Source organism: Pelobates fuscus, chromosome 4 (assembly GCF_036172605.1).
Source record: "Pelobates fuscus isolate aPelFus1 chromosome 4, aPelFus1.pri, whole genome shotgun sequence".
In the NCBI taxonomy this organism is placed as follows: Eukaryota; Metazoa; Chordata; class Amphibia; order Anura; family Pelobatidae; genus Pelobates; species Pelobates fuscus.
Genome location: NC_086320.1, coordinates 370,048,274 through 370,070,775, shown reverse-complemented (window position 1 = coordinate 370,070,775; position 22,502 = coordinate 370,048,274). Strand labels below are relative to the sequence as shown.

The following is a 22,502-nucleotide window of genomic DNA, read 5'->3' as shown; positions in this document are numbered from 1 at the left end:
GTGAAACGGCCGATCACCTGCTCGGCGCGACGCTGCGGTGTGCCACTTGCCCCGTTCCCCCCCCCTCTGGACCGGTGGGGGATATCCCGGTCCACTTCTTAGGCTGCACAAACTCACTGGCGGGATACTGAATCAGCTACAGAGGCTCCCGGGGACTCCCGTAAAATGGTAGACGCCACATGTGATCCCGATGCCTCAGGGGGCAAGCAGGACTGGGAGACCAGGCTGGACAAAATTTTCAGCGAATTCTGGAGTAAGCTCGAGGAAAGACTACATAAACAAGCCCAGACACAACCATCTGCCTACTCACCTCACAAGCGGATACCTACCCTGCAGCACAAGTCCACAGCAGCAGGAACAATGCAGGCCCCAACATGGCGGCGGCGCAAGACGCACAGGAACAAAACAGCAAGCAGGAGGGTGCCGTTACGATCCGGCACAAGAAACAACCAGAACCTGGTCCGAGAGGTTACTATCGGCAGCTCTCCAAAGAGGCGCCGACTGAAAAACCGGCCACACAAGCGGCAACGAAGTGCCCGCTCCCTACCTAGCATTCACCTCCACTTCAAGCCACCACGACTCCGGATGGGTGCTGACACAATCTACCCTTCTGGGAAGCACCGACCCCCCCACTACGCAATGCTCGTCCTTCAAGGCCTACCACATGCAGGAAGACGGTCCCTAGACCCTGTTACCCAGGCTGTGTACAGCTGGACCCACGGAAACACAAAGCTGGCACTCATCGACGCTCACAGCTGGGAGGGCGCCCCGGCACGAATTGGTGGACTCTCACATAAATGTGTCCCTGTTCCTCCATCCACTGGCATCGGCTGAACGGCTCCGTGACAGTATCATCAAGTCTCTGCAGCTACGATGCCAGTACTCGAAATGCGGTACTCCATGTTATGCGATTGACTGTGATACTCTGGGCCTCTAGTGACACTATATCTAATTTATATTTAGCATGTTAGTCTTCAATGGCAGGTAGCCAAATCCTGGCAAGGTTGCCACCACCCCTGATTTACCCTGGCTAATTTTGTAATTGTGCCCTAGTTAACCCGCCACAGTTAAGCAGTTACCATCCGGTAGTTATAGTTAACTGTTGAATCTATCTGCAATTCTATTCCACAGCACTCTGACTTCTCTCTATACATGACATGATAGAATTGTGTCCTTATCCTTTGATTGTTTTACCTAGCCTGACTTCTCTTGTTTTTTTAAAAAAAAAAAAAATGTGCTGATAATGATTGCCATATAACTGAAAATCCTGTTTTATTCCATCGGCTTGTACTTGCTGTTGAGGCAATATAAGCGTGTTTTGTTATTCTAAGCACAATAAAAATAAAGAATTTAAAAAAAAAAAAAAAAATAAATAAAATGAAAATCCATATCATAATGGTTAAATTAGGTAGAAGTATTACAAAAAATGTGATTTGCCTGCAGATCTGTTCCTGAAGTCTACAATATTTTTTTAGGGGTATTATCTACTTTTCCCAAGAAGCACATGATTGGCAGAACTTTTACATACGTATTAGAACTTGTCTTCATTCCATGGCATTGAAAATCCTTTGATGCGATCTTATGATTCAAACGGAGACCAAGCATTTTAAAATTGTAAAGCAATGCAAAATATGTCGGTATATCTAAAATATATGCGTTAATCTGCAGAAAACCATAGAGATCGGTTTAAAACCATAAAAAAAAAAAAAAAAAAAAAAAAGTTCTGCAGCCGACAAGTTCTTCTTTATGAGACAGAAGCCACAGTGATCTATTTTTTTTACACCCTTCAAAAGAGTAGCAGCTGCAAAAGGAAAATTAATCTCCTATTTCAATAACAAAGATATGCACACATTACGACTAAAAATGGCAGCATTTCACTATTCAAATTTCAACATATGCTAAATGGCAAAAAGTGATCTTTTTCGCTTTGTTTGTAGCTCAAAAAGATCACGGGACATCAAAGGAATAAGGAAAAAGGCATGGATTGCAACGATTTGTGATTTTTCTCCTTTTTAGTGCAGCTAAGGAAACATTCTACCATGGCTACATTGTACCATGGCTACATTCTTTGACTGATCATTAATAAACTAAATAACAGCATTAGTAGCAAGAGCGCCAAAAAGAGCCAAATTTCACAGATATCGGTTTAAAGGGACACTCCACTACCCATACAAAAAAATGAAAAATGAAATTTTGGAATTTAGTTCTCATACCCCAATGTATTGTATTATGCTTTTATTTTTTCACTTTTTTTTTTTAGGGGTATAGGTAAAAACAGCTTGTAAAAGCTACAGATTTCTACGCTGCAGCCTTTGCAAGCCCTCCCCTTCTAACTCCTCACATACTTTCTATGTCTGTCCAATCACAGACTTCCCAATGCAGCTCAATGTGATGTCTTTGTAAGGCAGGGGCTCTGGGCAATTGCCGCCTCTTAAATCTTGCTACACTGAGCTAAACAAACCAGGAAGTAACAGGACTGCCCGCCAGGGGTGTAACCATGTTAATTTATAGAAGTGCCAATTTCTATCAAATCTGCATGTTTTGTAAAATGATAAAAGAGAAGGCTCATACATTAATCACTCCAGCAAGCTAAACTGCTTTAGTGGTCTTGAGTGTCCCATTTTTAAGACTAGCTGTCAAAGTGGGAATCTGGGTGCCACGCAACTTGACCTGAGAAGGACCATTCTTGGTCACTAGCTCTTCCATGCTGTGCCTTTAGTATAAGATTTGTTAAGGCAGTAGAAGGTGTCCTGGTAGGAGATATAAGAGTTTATACATGGTAGAACCATAAAATACAATTACACCAATATGGCAGAGTTAAGGTATGACAAAATCCAAATGTTTTTTTTGGAAATGTGCTGTTTACTCATTGACCACCAAATTAAAATGAACTGAAATATCAAAATCATGACTCTAGCAGGCTTTGGGATTGTTCTAAATTTCCTATTTCTGCAATTCAGTTTTGAATCCACGAGAACTCTGTGTTTAAGGTGTGAACTCTTTTTAGAGTCAACATAGAATAAGGATCACGCTGATATGTATATGCCAATCCTGGGGGTCCCGCTATCATCTATATGTCTCTCGCTTTAGAAAGACACCAGTGACAGAGTAAGTCAAATAGTGTTAAACAATAGAGTTTCCAGATTGGGGAATTTCCAACTTTAGTCCAGGATGTTTTGAAAAAAAAAAAAAAAAACATTTCATCACTTTCTCCCTGGAGGCTCCAAAAACTCAAACTTGTGAAAGCAAAGGTCACTACTGAGTTTGCAAGGAAACAACTGCATGGGTATATTAAAAAAACAATGTGTAAAAAAAAAAGTTTGCAACCTGAAATTACTCATCTCTGCCAACCAGATGCATGACCGAGGATTTGCACAGCCGTGTGAACGTGTCCTGTTTGAGGCACGCAGTCTATCAGAGGCCCTCACTGTGACTGTGTGAGAGCTCCAGGAGGCGGGCGAAGGGGTAAAAAAGGGAGCACGTGGACATAATACTCCGTACCCCTACTTTTACCCTTTGTGTCACTACACCCCACTCCCTATAGAATGTAAGCTCATGGAGCAGGGCCCTCCACCTCTCTGTTCCTGTACGTCGAGTTGTCTGGTTACAATTAAATGTCTTAGTCCACCCTTTGTACAGCGCTACGGAATCTGATGGCGCTATATAAATAATAATAAAAAAGCAACATATATATGAGAGAGAAGCTAGTTTTATTAAACTCTGACAAAGCCTTGAATTTTACTTTACAAAGCTTAAATTCAACGACAAGATATAATTTTTAAAGGACCCTATAGTCACCAGAATAATTACACATTAATGTAGTGGTTTCCCCATAGATAGGCTGTCTCTGTAGGCTTTTTAATGTAAACACTGCCTTCCTTGGCAGAGCTGGAGTGAATTTTTTTCCTGGGGGTCTAGCTGCTCGGATCGTCTTCATTGCTCTTTGTACGCTGCTCCGTTTAGTGATGTCGGAGTGACGTCATATTCTGGCTCCCGGCATCAGAACAGGAAGATTACAGCTCCCTCCCTGCCTCCACGCTCCCAGAGATGGCCAGCTGCATTCTCCCTCAGCCGCCCACCTTGGAATGAAAAGGCTCACAAATCCCAGGCGCCAGGACAGAATTCATAGTCGCTATGGAGAACTAGGATTTGTCGAGCCCTAACTTATTTAGCACCTAGTTCCAAACACTGTGGACGTTCAAGCCCTAAACCGGAACGGTCTGGTTTCAGGTCACTAATCTTTTTGGATCAAACACCCCCAAAAAAGAAAAACCACTGTAGTTTTTAGAAACTGTGATGTTTACATTGAAGGGTTACATCCACCTCCGGTGGATGTCTTCCTAACAGCCACCAGAGGTAAATCCGCTGCACTGACCGACTAAAACTCTGCTATGCGACACTGCAGTTCATAGGAAAGTACTGAATTCAATGCTGTTCTGTGAGCGACCATTAGATGCACATGCAGCACGCGCTGCACATGTGCATAATCTCCCCAATGGTCCTCTACGAGAAGGATTGGATTGAAGCAGCGATGAGGAAGACATGCTTCCTGCACGACATTGAAGGAGGCCGAAAGGCAAACAGAGCAGAGGGAGTGTTGGCGCAAGGAAAAGGCCAGTAAGTAGCGGTAGGGATACATGCTTGTATCCCTAATGCTAGTGTGCTCTTTTAAAACATTGTTTCAGTGTCAGGGTGCCTGCAGTAATGCAGAATGAAGTCTGAAACCAAAACACTTATTGTGCCCAATTGCACATGGAGCTGGGAATTATGGGATAGTTATGGAAACAGGATTTCCTTGTAATTGATTTGCCTAAGGGGGACTTTCCCAGCGTCTCCCATCAGATATATAGGGGATGTACATAAAGAAATTTTTAAATTTGTAGAACAGAAAAAAAATAAAAATAAAAAACACACCAAAAAACTAAAATGACTCCCTCTTTTACATGTCAGTCAGCCACAGATTATTAGTAAGTGTCATGCAAGTGGGTCACACTGCCCGCGCCCCCTCCATTTGTCACCATGATAAAACACACAGTTTCTGCTCGGCTTATTAGGCCCTGCAGGCATTGAAAAGGATTAAATGTACAAGTGTCACTCCGTGTTTGAACTGCAGCATAAAAGATTCAGATTGCTGACATGTTAGTTTGTGACCTTCAAATCCAGCCTTATAATAGCATTACTTCAACAAACGTCGCCCACCAAAGCACCGGTTGGGTTAAACGTGCACAAGGCCTTTCCTTTCCACCATTAACTACACTGAACGAATCCGATGCTCTGAATCCATTCACATGAAGTGAGGTCACTGCAACGCCATGTGAGGGGGAGATAATGTGGCAAACAAACACATTTTTGTAATAACGTGCGACTATTAGCGATTGAATAAATCACTAAGGCCATGACACCTTCTGAGATTTGATAAAGCATACAAGCTTGTCTTTCAGAGCCCAGATAGGATATAAGTGCTATATAAAGGGTTCTGATTATTATAGTTTCACCTTATCATTTCCAAAAATTAACAATGGTTAATAGATACTCTTATCAAACAATAAGCAAATGTCATTTGATCAAATCGGACCTCTTTGTGTGAATGTAAGGCTTGTTGCAAATGAAACTGTTGCGCCAGTATCTGAGCAAGTTTGTGCACTGTCTTAAAGGGACACAATAGACACCAAGACAACTTTAGCTTAATTACGCAGTTTTGGTGTATAGATCATACCCCTGCAGTCTTACTGCTAAATTCTCTGCCATTTAGAAGTAAAATCACTTTTGTTTCTGTTTATGCAGCCCAAGATACACATCCTCTGGCTGTGACTTACACAGCTTGCATGAAAATGGTTAAACTTTCCTTTTTTTTTTTTTTTTTTTTACATACAGGAGGTTCCTGCAGGGTCTAGGAAGCTATTAACAGAGCAGGAGATATGAAATTCTAAATTAAACAGAATTTGCAATACGTGTAAACATTAGATGACTCTTTACAGGAAGTGTTTAGTAAGGCTGTGTAAGTCACATGCAGGGAGGTGTGACTAGGGCTACATAAACAAAGTGATTTAACTCCTAAATAGCAGAAAATTGAGCAGTGAGATTGCAGGGGCATGATCTATAAGACAAAAAACTGCTTCATTAAACTAAAGTTGTTTAGGTGACTATAGTGTCCCTTTAGTGATAATGTTAAGTCTTTTGAGTCATGAACATGAGACGATACCAGGCAGATGTATCATCAAGAAATGTTTAAAAGATAGATGCTCAGTAGAGCGCTGTAATCGCGGTGCAACCTGTTTTCCACCTCACTTTCCCAGTATGCAAGTCTTTGCGACATGCCAACACCATTGCTTGCACCTGGCAAGGACTAGGCACTGATGAAGGTAGCAACACCAGGCATGCGGGCCCCAGAGGAGAACGCCGCCAAAGCAAACCACTGCATACAGGTGGACACAAATTGGAGGTAGGGCCCTGAGGTACAACCCATGATACTTCCCACTACTGCTCCACAAAATAAAAGCCCCTATATTCTGTCTCCCGAGGGACAGGCTGACACTGGGGAAGGTTGGTTGGTATCCAGGTTATATACTATGGGGGAGTTACTGTATATTATGTATTTACATTTCTATAACAGAACCTTCTTGTCTAACTGCCGCTATCCATATGGAAAAGATTGATCTATATATGTTTAACATGCAGCTCTAATTCCTGATTGCTACCAGACTTTAAATGATGCGGGCTAGCAGCAATGTATAAAGTTACATTTCCTGCTCCTTTTTGTGTTTGTCAGAAACTTCACATTATTATTTAAGCCCTCAATATTTGCATCATACCTGGAGACATTGTTCCACCACAATGGATTGCAGCTAAAACACTCATCTCTTTCAAACAAACTGCGGGAGTTTGAAAGCATCACAACCCAACTTTCACCTCAAAAATGGCATCTCATTAAAAGGGGGCAATCAGATTTAGGATTGTCAGAATTATGTTTAATTAACCCTTAAATTAAACTAATATGCATTTTAGTGGTATGAAATGTAGAATCTTATTCCGTAACTGGACCCCTCCATCTTAGCTTCCTGTCAGTCATTGATACAAGTTCTGTTCTTTGCACCTGGCAGTCAGCATAGAGAAAGCCTACAGGGAAAAGGAGAAATGAAACAATGTTTCTATTTCTCCTTCTCATTTGCAACTTGTGCCCTGGCTGTGCCTTGATTAGACTGGACTGTCAGGAAGACACTCACTAGATGTGCATTAACCCCACAATCATTACACTGCCAAATCTACTGACAGGCAATGTTCCACAGGGGTTAAATACACTTAAGTCATCAAGTTTAAATAAGTGATTTAGCTATAAATTGTTTGGTACCTCCTGTTCCTGTGTGTCAAACTTATTTTATTGCAAACGTTTGTTGGTTTCATACACCCAGGGTACAGTGCTACCTAATATATTGGCATATTATAAATAATTTTCAAAAATGTATCAAATTAAACCAATATCTGATTAAATCACACAAATTGTTTTTTATTTTTTTTAAATAAATTACCATAACGTCATAGATATTGCATCGCCGTGCCGAGACCCGCTGTTAACCTACAAGCACAAGTACAGGCTATGGACACAATCAGCAGTTCACATTTACTGTAGCGAACAAACTCGCAACAGAACCTAAACCCTGAACCGCAATACAAACGAAAACGCATTAAAGCTCTGCCTACGACGACAAATCTCCGAAGACATCAAGGCAGAACGTTCTACTATCAAGCAACAAGTTAACGTATATTTAAATGCAGCTCAGTCATTTGCAGCATTATTCCCATTAGAGCTTGTTTTTACAGAGGAAACCTTGAAAGCACAATGTGAGGATGTGTAGAGTTTGCTACTTACACATTATATTCAACTTATTTGTATAATTGATGGCCTTGTAAGTAGTGCACAAGGTTGAGAAACCTAGCATTACACACCCCGGCAACCACAAGTAGATATCTTCATTATGCTGGAGCATTCAAAGCAACAAAACTAACATCATGACACAATATATTTTTTTTTTCTTGCTAGTTCTCTAGAGTTCTATAATCTATACATTTTTATCTTAATTCATAGATTGTAAGATCATTGGAGCAGGTCTTTCACCTCTTTTCTGTTATATTCTGCATGTAAATATCCCCATTTTAGAATTGTAAAGCACTAAGAAAAATGTTGGCGCTATATAAATAATAAAATTCCTTAGAATTCCTGGCTTTGTGCACAGTCTCATTAGGTTGCCTATAGTCGCCTATCGCTCAGTAGGAGGGCCCTTAGCTAAAAAGAGAGACCTGAGAGAGATGGGCGTGCAATGCCGTCTACATTTGTTATTTAATGCAAATAAACCAAATCCCAGCAGCACCACTCCACGACACCCAGTAAGGTAAAAAGAAAGGGAACATAATACAAAACCACAACCCACTGCACCTAATGATCAATGTCTAACATAGAACAGTATTCATTATACGATCGTATGACAAAGCAGACACTTTGTTTCATATACTTCATTTAAAAAAAAAAAAATTATATATATATATATATATATATATATATATATATATATTTCATGAAAAAAGATCCCTTGCACTCACGCTTTCTTTAGGTATTGCCGGGTGCCAAAGTCAAATGGCTGATGCATATAACAAATCAAATAGAGATGACTGCACTCTCCAGTCTTCATATAAAATCAAATGTAGTTTATTGGATATACATTAAAAAGAAAAAAGATTGACGTTTCAGCCCCACTCTGGGCTTTCATGTATGGAATTTTTGATCCTGAAGAAAGTCCAGAGTGGGGCTGAAACGTCGATCTTTTTTCTTTTTAATGTACCGTATATCCAATAAACTAAATTAGATTTTATATGAAGACCGGAGAGTGCAGTCAGCTCTATTGGATTTGTTATATATATATTTCCTTTCAAAACTTGATGAAAGGATTATTATATTAAAAACCATTTTTTTGAGGGACAGTTGTCCTTTAAGGAGTTTTCGTTCGCTCTACTGAACCAAGCTCACTTAGCTCACTGGCTGAGAACATCAGCTAATAGCTCTCTCTGAGTAGTAGTGGAGGCAGGAAACAGAACCCAGTAGACTCGAGGTAAGAAGTCAAATCATTCTAAAACAGTTTGACTACTTGCAATGGGGAGGGGGGCGCCATAACTAATAGCACGCCTTTTCCTGCAAGGGTGCTTAGATTGTTCCTTTAGGTCAATTACAGCCCTGTTAACTCACCAAGGCCTTGCCACAACCCTGAAGTAAGGGCATCTATTTCACTATTACAGGCTATCCCCCAAATTCTTCATTGCCAACTGGGCAGAGAGATGTAGATATGGGTGCAGCTAAAAGACGCAGACTGTGCCACTGGTAGTCCTGAATGACGTGCCCGGGGGGTTAAAATGTGCTCCTTCCAAGCTTTTTAAAGGAGGTTGAAAAGCACAGGTTTAAATGCAGTGTATTATACAAAATGTGCATTTTGTTTCCCCGCAATGTTTTTACTGTGAGAACAAATAACACAAAGTATTGCAGAAAGGGCCAAGACTGGTTGAAAATTCCCATAAGTACCTGTGGATAAAGCGAGAAGTCGTGCCAAACCTGAAGATGAAAAGGATTTGCAGCCAGCAATTGCAAAAAGTTGAAATGGGGCCAAACCATCTATATTCGCTGGCTTCAGTAAACAGGTTGCGGAATTCCCTGGCAAGCTCGGTGAACTGGAAGCTTGAGGTGTGAAGTCTTTCCTGGATGCTTAAAGGGTTAATGTAAGCACCATGGCCACTTGAGGTGGTCATGGTGCCATGAGTCTATGTGCAGTACTTTGCTCTGGAAAAACTGCACATACAGAGTTTAACCTCTTTGTTGCTGGAGCTGTAACTCCAATACCAGCAGCTTCACCGGGGCATCAGTAGCCAGCAACGAACAAGTGAAAAGTCATTGCTATGTAAAACCAAACAAGGTGATTATTAAACGAGCGCACACAGATAAAAATTATTTGTAACCTCATATACAAAATCTTCTTAACTTAGAGTTACATATAAATCAATTTTCTGAGCCCATTAAAGTTGTCTCAGGACTTATGGAGCATATAGGTCTCCTTGTAGACACAGGATGGATTCCTTTTAGTGGTTAAGGTCCCAAAAAGTGCAGAATTGCTGGAAACAGGACCTCCAAAAAGAGGGAGGTATATAAAAACGATCTATTACTTGTATAGATAAAAAACATAACATTGGAATAAGTGCACAACGTGTTTCAACCCCACAATTGGGTCTTCTTCAGGTACATTGCTGCCTAGGAACACCTCTAGTGGCAGTCAGACTGCCACTAGAGAGGCTTCCTAGTCCAGTGCTGCGCAGTGTGCAGCACCTACTTTCAGTGTCTCCAAGTTCTGCATTGGGGCGCTGAACATTCCCCATAGAGATTGCTTGATTCAAAGCATTTCAACAAGGAGAAGCCAATTGGCGCAGTGCTTTACCGCGCATGTGCAATAGCTTCATAAATGCTTTCCAATGGGAAAGCATTCGATTGGCTGAGATCAATAATAATGATCACAGCCATAGACACGGAGCGAAGCATGCCAGCCACGGCAAGACCAACACGGTGTGGGAAAAAAACTGAAAAAAAAAATCACCATTTTACTACACTGAGAGGGGACAGTCACATAGGTATTTTAATCAATACAATGTCAGGAATACATGTATGTTTTTCTGACACTATAATGTTCCGTTAAAACAGAGGGTGACCCTTTAATTTATCCCATTGTGCCAATAAGAAAACATATAACTGGCAGTAGAAAGTGTAAAGATGGGCCCAATAGGAAGATGCATCTCAAATGCAGATATTCCAAATAGAATTGGGAGTTAAAGAATTGGGGCGGGAATGCTCAGCTACCATTTATACATAGATTTACCCTCCATCAATTTGAGCTCACAACACCTCCCATTCATTTAATTACCCCCATCCCCCCTCCCCCCCCCCCCACACACACACACACACACACACACACACACACACACACAATTTTAGCAAATGTGATACTATTCAATGTGGAGAGGGGTGTCGGGTGTCGAGAAGAGCACTATTTTTTGTCAAACTGCTTTAATTCAGCGGTCGAAGTTCTGCCACAGTTGCAGATCAGATGTTTGCTCGCTAACTGCCTGTTTGGGGCAATAAACATTTGATGAGGAAACACTGGGCTAGTAACATAGCAGATGCCTGGGGAGGCGCATGGCCATGACACAACTCATGCTGAAGACACAAAGTCTTGTTTACAATACTACAGTAAAGCATGCTCTGTGCACAGCCAACTGATATTAAAATAGGCAAACCCGTGTCATTGCGAGTTCTAAAGGAGGCACGTGAGCGAGTCTGTGACATCAGCAAGCCTCTGCGATCCGTGTGTGTAAACATAATGACTCACACGCCATTCTAGCCTTGCTTTCAGAAATTGCTGCCTCTACTCGTTAAACACCTAAAAATAAACCTGCAAGCTCAACTCGGGTCGTTTCTATTTTAGGGAACTGAGAAATACAAGCATGTATCAATTGTGAAGAGAAAAGGTTTCTTCATTCCGAGCGACAAACAGGTAAACAATGCCTGGTTTCACAAAGCCCTGCACATACCTCTGGAGCTTTAAGGATTAGACAGCGAGAGAGTGGAGGGAAGAAGTATACAAAGAATTAAAAATAGTGCCCCTCCCCCAAATCTGGAAACGCGTATTAAAAAAAAAAAAAAAAAATTACACATTTTTTTTTATTATGACCATATTCGGAGAAATAAACCATTTACTTATGTGCCAGCAGATCCTGAAGTGCTAGTATCAGAATGAAAAAAAAAAAAAAAAAAAACAACTTCATAATTACATTATTTAGGGCATTGTTGAAAATGGCCACAATGTTTCATCACAAAGGACAATATATAAAAGGTGCATATTAACCGCATTCATTTGGCAAACTTGTTCACTTTCAAAAGAACATTAAGAATGCAATAAGGATTGTACTGGCCCCGTGTAATAAAACACAATTTGGTTAGCTTTATGTAAACATTAGCACTACATTACGGATTATTTACTATTATGAGAATGCAATGTAAAAATAACTGAATTGGAGCTATGCTTTTTAATTTGGCCACTTTAGCCAAAAATAATATATTCATTTAGAATTCTCAGTTTAGTAAATAACCCTGTTTAAAGCGAATCAATCAATTCACATGATGCAAGTCATTTCAGGTCCTATCGACAAGACATTACAATAAAAAGGGCACTACACAGAGACGCCCTTACTTAAAATAGACTACGTCTAGCACAATCACCACGACTGGAACTGCAAAGTCTTTAGAAGAGTAAACTCCACGCTGCAGGCCATAACAGCAAAACCATATACATCTTGGAAGAAAGGCAAATAAGGGATAATGAGAACTACCCAATCATTATTTTTCCTTTAAATTTCCCATATGCCCCAAAATTGCAACTTAAAGGGATTATAAAAGAATTAAACAAAACATCTTGCAATTGTATTCTATTCACTGTCTATAGATACACACAATACCGCCTTCGAGATAAGTACTGCAATGACTAATGTATAGCTCATTATGTTCTCTTGGAGTACAGTTAATATATACATGACAATTACAGTGCCTGCCCCTGTGTCCTTGGGAGGGTTTTATGACGATCACACAATGATCCCTGTTCTTAGTTTAAACAAGCTGAAGGCACACAGTACTGGGAACATACTGCTTAGAATGGAAATTAGAACAAAGCAAGCCGAACAAAGGTGATTTACTGTACACTTTAACACAAATAAACGTTATCCTCCCAAAACAAAAAAACTGTATAATAAAAACCTAGATCTTTTTTTTCTTATTATTTTTTCTTCTTATTATTTTTTTTTTTTTTTTTTTAAACTGGGCCCCCATCAGCATTTTTGGTTTGTCATTAAAGGACCACTCTAGGCACCCAGACCACTTCAGCTTAATGAAGTGGTCTGGGTGCCAGGTCCAGCTAGGGTTAACTAATTTTTTTATAAACATAGCAGTTTCAGAGAAACTGCTATGTTTATCAATTAGTTAAGCCTTCCCCTTTTTCCTCTAGTGGCTGTCTCACTGACAGCCGCTAGAGGCGCTTGCGTGATTCTCACTGTGAAAATCACAGTGAGAGCACGCAAGCGTCCATAGGAAAGCATTATGAATGCTTTCCTATGCGACCGGCTGAATGCGCGCGCAGCTCTTGCCGCGCGTGCGCATTCAGCCGACGGGGAGGAACGGAGGCGGAGAGGAGGAGGAGAGCTCTCCGCCCAGCGCTGGAAAAAGGTAAGTTTTAACCCTTTTCCCCTTTCCAGAGCCGGGCGGGAGTGGGTCCCTGAGGGTGGGGGCACCCTCAGGGCACTCTAGTGCCAGGAAAACGAGTATGCTTTCCTGGCACTAGAGTGGTCCTTTAAAACCATATGTGCTATAAAATATGTCTTTATCCCGATTCTTCTCTGGTGAAACAATCATGACTGATGACTCTCGTCCAATCAGCTGCTTCTTATAGCAGAATTGAGGACACGGCACATGCAAATCAATCACACAAACCGCCAATCCAATGCTTCTCATCGGATGGCAAACAGTAATAATCTGCAGCTAAAATCTTTAGCTTAATCTATTTCAGGCTAAAAGTCACTAGAAGTTGTGTAAACAGTGCCATTCATAGGAAACAGCACTGTTGTCTTCTCCGTGGATGCAGAGGCAATATATATGTCCGAAAACCACTTCCATGTGATTAGGTGATGTTGGTGCTTAGAATGTACCTTTAAAATTTAAGCTACAGCTTTCTTAGCCAGAGTGCTCAATATAGATATAGTGAGTGATCACAGGTTGAATTACAGACACAGGAATATGTAATTGGACATATTGATACAAAAGGAGCCTTAAACAAAGTGTTTTGCATCAATTATTTAGAAGACACCAGTTTAACCTGCAGGGATGTCTTTTTTTCCCCCGAAAATAAGACAGTCTAATATTCATTATTGCCCCGAAAAATACACTAGGGCCTATTTTCGGGGAAAGGCTTATTTCAGGGAAAAACGGTAGCATGTGCTAGAAAGCTGGTCAACTTTCGGGGAAATTCCCCCGAACATACTCCAGTTCACTAGTGAATGGAATCCCGCGAATCTATGTTCAAACATAGATTAGCTTACTAGCGCATGGAACCATGCAAATCTATAGATTAGCGAACTAGCGCTGATCTAACTAGGGCTTATTTTCAGGGTAGGGCTTATGTTACAGGCATCCCCTGAAAATAAGCTAGGGCAATTTTTTGGGGAAACACTGTATGTCTTTCACGTCAAAGTACTACCAATCGTTGATACATCCCTCCCATTTGTCCGTGCTTTAAAGAGGCAGTCCTTATATTGCACCAAACTACCCTGCCCCTTTTTTCTGTCCAAATGTCTCTCTTCTATGACTGGGAATGCTTTGTGTATCTAAATGCAGTCATAAAACTCACACTAATGTCTCTTTAAGCTATAATAAACAGTTTACAAATCAGGCTGTGTAAACAATATACTTTGATCCTGGTCTAAAATTACAGTCTCAGGTAAATGATTTTCAATAGGTCATGAAGCCGTTTAAAAGTCCAAGAAAAAGACACACCCCCTAAATAAAAACGTGCCATTGGAAAATATGTAAATAAATCTAATTTCCAAGACTTTTCCTTAATAGACACATGGAAGGCAGAGAAGGGTCAGGGTGCAATATGCTATATAATATTTCCATCTACCTGGGGACAAAGGTCACTATAAAAATAGGTAAATAGATAAGTCACTGACAAAAGATAGTGTCACTCTCCAAGTAATGGCCTTTTAACTTTGTAATGCGCAACGTGTAAGAATCAACATGTTGGATATACTATATTTATAAAACGTATGATCAATGTGCACTCTCTCTGGGAGAGAATTTCGACAACAGTTAAACTAGCAAAAATGGAATCATAGGAGCAGACGCCTGTTCATGCAAATTAGCATTTCACTTTCCGAGTAATTCGAATGAAGAAATCTAAGTCAACAAAACAATACAAAAAACTTCAAAGCAATCGTCACAAACGGCAAACAAAAAAAGAAATAAATCTAAAAAACACACAAAGCACAAGAAGGTCTTTTGGGTTACAGAGGCAAACGTGCCGTGTGTATAAAATGTATTATGGGCAAACATTTTCTCTTTAGTTGTCCATTTGTGGAGTTGTCCACATCTGCTATGAGCTTAATGCGAAATTTAAAAACCCTGACAGCGGCACTGGCTGTGTGTCTGCTAAACAGTGTCACTGCATATTTAATGAGAAGCGTGAACAAAGAAAAGCAGCACGGCCGCAGAAAGGCTGTAGTGAGCATGATCGCTTTCCATTTCAGCGAGCAAACCACATTCCAAAACAAAAAAAAACAGCATCAGCCCATGCTATTTAAACCAGTACACCAGTGGTGTGAAGCAGAGGCAGCGCACACACCCCAACACAGCAGCAGCCCTAGAATAAAACATTTTACAATATCAGGGGTGTGTAGCATGTGCAGGGGCGCAGGGGGAGGAGTCAGGAGAGCAATATGATTACATAGTACACAAGATATTTCTACGCACCCTTTCAGTACCAAAAATGGATTAAGCAATCTCACATCGCTTCACTTGCACATAAAGACTCTCCCATCTTACAATGCTTTGGCATACTGGTATTTTGGGTTATTTCTTAACCCCAGTTGAGGTTATTTGAACAGTAATGACATTTTTAACAAAACACTTTTTTTTAATGGCTTAAAATTTTTTTATTTTTTTTTTAAATCGAATACCTTGCAGTACACATGTGTAACGGTCATTAACCCGTATATGAACTGCTCATGTGTTCGATAAAATCCACATAGATATATTTTATTTTTCTCCAAACAACCCAAAAACACTGAGGTTATTGTTGATATCAAACACACATAAGAAGGCAGCGTCCAAGATATATTTTTACTCTTTATCTAATGAAACAATGTTTGTTTGTTTAAGGCTACTCGACTTTATATTTTATAGGATCTAGTGAATATATTGTATTTACTACTGAAATCCGTCATATCTTCCATGAATCGATGACCAATAAAACCCCTGTCTAATTGTATCCTAATACCACATGCAGATGAATTATTTTGTTTAGCTGCCCAATGCATTCTGTGTTTAGTACATACATGAACACGAGGGAAATGTCAACATACATTCTTCACAAAGCATGTTTTAAAGAATAACTTTCAAACAGAATAGAATTTGATCAAAAACCGCTCTTCCCTAAATAATAACCATGAGGTACTCAAAGAAAACTGTCAAATATAGAAATGTAATTTAAAAAAAATATATGATGGGCACATGTATCTGCATACTGAACGTAGAATAAGTACATATGATAAGTACATTCACATGCCACTGGTTCATGTACACAATCAAGACAGTGCCGCAAAATCAGGACCGCCTACACTTAAATTTGAAGTCAAATCTTTGTGTTCCCAGCAATACTACAATAAAACTAAACATAATTTGGTTATCGAAGGTTTAAGGGGATGGAGCTAACCAAGTTTAGATTTTTAACCCCTTAAGGACACATGACATGTGTGACATGTCATGATTCCCTTTTATTCCAGAAGTTTGGTCCTTAAGGGGTTAACCGTGAACGTGAGGCAAGAATTTATAGTATTTCCTAAGGTTATCCAGGACATAAAATAAAAACCTACAGATATGTACGAGCGTCACGCATGATCACAGAACATGCAGCCCTCCACGAATCTCACGGGTAAGCCAACAGTTATGGTCACAGATAGGGTATGGGTATGTGTCACACAAAACAATGGAGCCCAAAGATGTAATGTGTTGATTACAGAATGTATTAAACCAATAAGCAATCAGATCAGCCTTATTCACACAAGCAGTCAAGCTGTCTTGCCAAAGTGACCCAGCATGTGGATGCAGTTAGGACGCTCAATAGTCCATGTACATCCGGTCCGTAAAACGCCAAAACAAGACGACAGGGATCAAACTATTAAAAAAGCAGCACAGCTTTCTGTGGGAGGGGCAGTTTAACTTTACTACTGGGTGCTTGTGTTCCTACAGTCACAAATCAAAAGGCAAACAAGTCATTTTACAAAATTAGCAAACCCTTGAAAGGAAGACCTCAATTCATTAATACAAGCATGGTCTGGCATTATCAGTGCTGGAGAATCTGGCTGCAGATACTGGATACTGTGCCTGACACAAATCTCCAGCATCAAGCATCATCCAATCCCTCCTGAGGTTAAATCAAGGTATCCAATCAAACCAGGGGCCCGCTCTCATCAGGGCCAAGAACACAGAGAGAGTTGGAACACATGGCTGGGAATCTATAGTACGAACTGCAAAACACAGGATCAGCCTGGATGGAGCCACTGTTACAATGCTCAGGGAGCAGCTACCCTGCATTAACACAAACGTCCTTTAAACTGGTACACACATCACACACAAACACACACCACCCTGCTGCAAACTGGTACACACAGACAGTACCCTGCTGCAGACCGGTACATACACCACCACACATCAGACTGGGTACAGGGCTGCACATACACGTGACTATACCCTGCATGAGACTTTTGTACAAACACAGCATCCTGAGCTAAACTGGCATACACATCCACAATGCACACTACACGTTGGATACGCACACGCACAGCACCCTGCTCTACCCTGGCGCACACCCACACAGCACCTTGCTCTACCCTGGCGCGCACACACACACACACTGGACCCTGCTCTTCCCTGGGGCGCACACACACACTGGACCCTGCTCTTCCCTGGGGCGCACACACACTGGACCCTGCTCTACCCTGGGGCGCGCACACACACTGGACCCTGCTCTACCCTGGGGCGCGCACACACACTGGACCCTGCTCTACCCTGGCGCGCACACACACTGGACCCTGCTCTACCCTGGCGCGCACACACACTGGACCCTGCTCTACCCTGGCGCGCACACACACTGGACCCTGCTCTACCCTGGCGCGCACACACACTGGACCCTGCTCTACCCTGGCGCGCACACACACTGGACCCTGCTCTACCCTGGGGGGCGCACACACACTGGACCCTGCTCTACCCTGGGGGGCGCACACACACTGGACCCTGCTCTACCCTGGGGCGCACACACACTGGACCCTGCTCTACCCTGGGGCGCACACACACTGGACCCTGCTCTACCCTGGGGCACACACACACAGCACCCTTCTCAGCCCTGGCACTCACACACACACACACACACACACAGCACCCTTCTCAGCCCTGGTGGCACACACACACACAGCACCCTTCTCAGCCCTGGTGGCACACACACACACAGCACCCTTCTCAGCCCTGGTGGCACACACACACACAGCACCCTTCTCAGCCCTGGTGGCACACACACACACAGCACCCTTCTCAGCCCTGGTGGCACACACACACACAGCACCCTTCTCAGCCCTGGTGGCACACACACACACAGCACCCTTCTCAGCCCTGGTGGCACACACACACACAGCACCCTTCTCAGCCCTGGTGGCACACACACACACAGCACCCTTCTCAGCCCTGGTGGCACACACACACACAGCACCCTTCTCAGCCCTGGTGGCACACACACACACAGCACCCTTCTCAGCCCTGGTGGCACACACACACACAGCACCCTTCTCAGCCCTGGTGGCACACACACACACAGCACCCTTCTCAGCCCTGGTGGCACACACACACAGCACCCTTCTCAGCCCTGGTGGCACTCTCTCACACACACAGCACCCTTCTCAGCCCTGGTGGCACTCTCTCACACACACAGCACCCTTCTCAGCCCTGGTGGCACACACAGCACCCTTCTCAGCCCTGGTGGCACACACACACAGCACCCTTCTCAGCCCTGGTGGCACACACACACAGCACCCTTCTCAGCCCTGGTGGCACTCTCTCACACACAGCACCCTTCTCAGCCCTGGTGGCACTCTCTCACACACAGCACCCTTCTCAGCCCTGGTGGCACTCTCTCACACACACAGCACCCTTCTCAGCCCTGGTGGCACTCTCTCACACACACAGCACCCTTCTCAGCCCTGGTGGCACTCTCTCACACACACAGCACCCTTCTCAGCCCTGGTGGCACTCTCTCACACACACAGCACCCTTCTCAGCCCTGGTGGCACTCTCTCACACACACAGCACCCTTCTCAGCCCTGGCACTCTCACACTCACACAGCACCCTTCTCAGCCCTGGCACTCTCACACACACAGCACCCTTCTCAGCCCTGGCACTCACACACACACAGCACCCTTCTCAGCCCTGGCACTCACACACACACAGCACCCTTCTCAGCCCTGGCACTCACACACACACAGCACCCTTCTCAGCCCTGGCACTCACACACACACAGCACCCTTCTCAGCCCTGGCACTCACACACACAGCACCCTTCTCAGCCCTGGCACTCACACACACAGCACCCTTCTCAGCCCTGGCACTCACACACACACACACACACAGCACCCTTCTCAGCCCTGGCACTCACACACACACACACAGCACCCTTCTCAGCCCTGGCACTCACACACACACACACAGCACCCTTCTCAGCCCTGGCACTCACACACACACACAGCACCCTTCTCAGCCCTGGCACTCACACACACACACACAGCACCCTTCTCAGCCCTGGCACTCACACACACACACAGCACCCTTCTCAGCACTGGCACACGCAGCACCCTGCTCTACCCTGGCACACGCAGCACCCTGCTCTACCCTGGCACACGCAGCACCCTGCTCTACCCTGGCACACGCAGCACCCTGCTCTACCCTGGCACACGCAGCACCCTGCTCTACCCTGGCACACGCACACACAGCACCCTTCTCAGCCCTAATACACAACTTCTGAACACAAAGAAACAACCCAGCAAAGCGAGCTCCCAAAAAAAATAAAGTGAACACGGCTCGCTCTGGACTGAGCGGGGTTTGGGAGCGATTTATCGGCTGTGGGTGCAACGGGCACAAACACAAAGTATCCGGGAGTTCACAGAACAACAAGCAACAATCAGCCCCTAAAAACACCCCGAGCCCCCCCGCTTACCTGAACTCAAAGTTACCAGAAGAAGAAGTAAAGTCAGCCCAGGAGCCCACATTATCCCTGGGTAGAATCCCATCCAGCGAGCAGGATAATTCCTTCACATCGGTAACAATGTATCCACAATCAGAACCCGGGGAGCCAGGTGAGGGGCTGCAGGAGGGAGTACCCACGCGTGGGAAGGGGGGGCGTGTAATGAGGATCCGTGGGAATGAAATGTGTGTGAATCAGGAGCAGAGGCAAAACCAGATCAAACAGCAGCAGCAGCAGCAGCAGAGACTCCCCCCCTGCAAGGACTCCACCTTCTGCAGCAAGCAGATTAAAGGGGGGAGGAGGGGGGGCAGACACACAGGAGCCCAAACTTCAATGTGACAGATCCAGGAGTGGGTGCACATGGGGCGCTGGGAATTAGGAAGCTGGGTGTGTATTAATTCAGTCTTAATATTATTACTACAACACACAACACTCCCAAAATCCTGAACCCACTCCAAAATGGCTTCTAAAAAAAAAAAGAGAGGAGAAAGCCTAAAGCAACCACAAGGGAAACCCGGATGTTTGATACAAAGAGAGGGAGGGGAGCAGGGCACTGCCCCCAGGCATGTGAAAGGGGGGGGAGGAGAGGACGTGGGGGGGGGGGGTTGGTGTTGAATGGGATCCTGATTGGATATCTGGGATGTCTATCATAGTGGGGGGGGGGCTGCCCTAGACTGTCTGCTTGAAATGTGAGGACAAGCTGCAGGGGGGGGAGGCTGCAGACAGCATGCAATTTGAGGAGGGTGCTGGAGGGACATATAGGGGGGGGGAGTGAGAGAGCAGGTTGTATGGGAGTTGTGTGGTGTGTTACACATGTATGCAATTGAAAGGAGAGTGAAAAACTATCCACATGGAGAGCTCCACACACGTGGGATGTGGGAGCCAGCAAACAAAAGCCTGGTGTGTCACACACACAGCTAATACCATGTGCTGATGGGGGGGGGGAGGGGCTTGCTTTCAGACACCTCTAGAATATTTGGCTATTTTTATTATTTATTTTCAGCACCCAAAATATTTATAGAATGGAAGATTCCGCCCTTTATGTGTTTTATTTGTTCAGTCGGGTGCTGTCTGGATGGGATTTATTTAATATGTAAGAGGGGAGGGGGGATTAGAATGCTTTAAGTATGTATTTAATTGCATGGAGGATGATTTCATAGGCTGCAACATGGTATTTGAAAAATTTTATTTTATTATTTGGCTAAACTGAAACGCACCCTGGCAAGGTTTTTGGTTAACTCTTTGTGCAATGAAACACATTGTGGGAATATTTGGATCAACCCCTGTCTGAGCAGAAAGCTTTTTTTTTTTTTTCTTTTTTTTTCTCCTTCCAAAGTGTGGATCCAGGAAAACAATGTCTCTTTACATGTGTTCAGCAGACGTGGTTGGTCCAAAAATAAATACATAGAACATTCCACACCAATTTTTACACAAAATAAATATCACTACAACCTTGTGATGTAACAGCTTTCTGCTGTGTATAGTGTATCGTATCGTATCGTATAGTATATCGGATCTCTTTTTCTGCTACTAGAAAAATCATTCTTTTTTTGGTGGCACTCCCTCCACCCAGGGTGAGATTTTAGGTTCTAAATCTTGCAGTAAAAGAGATACTTTTGTCCATATAGTGTATTAGGACACACCTTTTATTTATTGAATTCAGGTGTTTCAAACAGACCCATTACCACAGGTCTATAAAATCAAGCACCTTGATTTTTACAGGGGGGGGGGGGGGGGGGGAGTTTGAAGAGCTCAGTGAATTGGCACTCTGATAGGACGCCATCTTTGAAATAAGTGCATTTGTGAATTTTCATCCCTACTAGATATTCCACGGTCAACTATAAGTAGTATTGTTGGAAAGTGGAGGTGTTAAGGAACAGCAGCAACTCAGCCGAAGAGCGGGGTCATCAAGTGCTGAGGCGCATGGTGCGCAACAGAGTTCCACACTTCCACTGGCAATAATATCAGCAGGACAACTGTGTGGTGGGAGCTCCATGGAATTGGTTTCCATGGCCGAGCAGCTGCATGCAATTCTTACGACAACAAGTACAATGCCAAGCCTCAGATCGAGTAGTGTAAAGCATACCGCCACTGGACTCTGAAGCAGTGAAGAATCACTCTTCTCTGATCGGCAGTCTGATGGGCGAGTCTGGGTTTGGCGAATGCCAGGAGAATATTATCTGCCTGACTGCATTGTGCCAACTGTAAAGTTTGGTGGTGGAGGAGGGATACTGGTATGTGGCTGTTTCGCAGGGGTTGGGCTAGGCCCCTTACTTCCATTGAAGGGAAATGTTGGACACTGCGATTCTTCCAACTTTGTGGGTACAGTTTGGGCAAGGCCCTTTTCTATTCCATGATGAATGCTCCCTA

General features: G+C 43.4%; 1 protein-coding gene across 1 annotated transcript in view; it reads right to left on the bottom strand.

Moving 5' to 3' along the window:
- The window catches only part of ACVR2B (activin A receptor type 2B), a 148,810-nt gene extending 128,235 nt beyond the window's left edge, over window positions 1-20,575 (bottom strand). Inside the window, exon 1 of the mRNA XM_063450818.1 lies at window positions 20,106-20,575. Within this exon, the coding sequence (XP_063306888.1) occupies window positions 20,106-20,178 (73 nt within the window). The 5' untranslated portion in view covers window positions 20,179-20,575. The remainder of the gene's footprint in view (window positions 1-20,105) is intronic.
- Window positions 20,576-22,502: the final 1,927 nt, after the last annotated feature.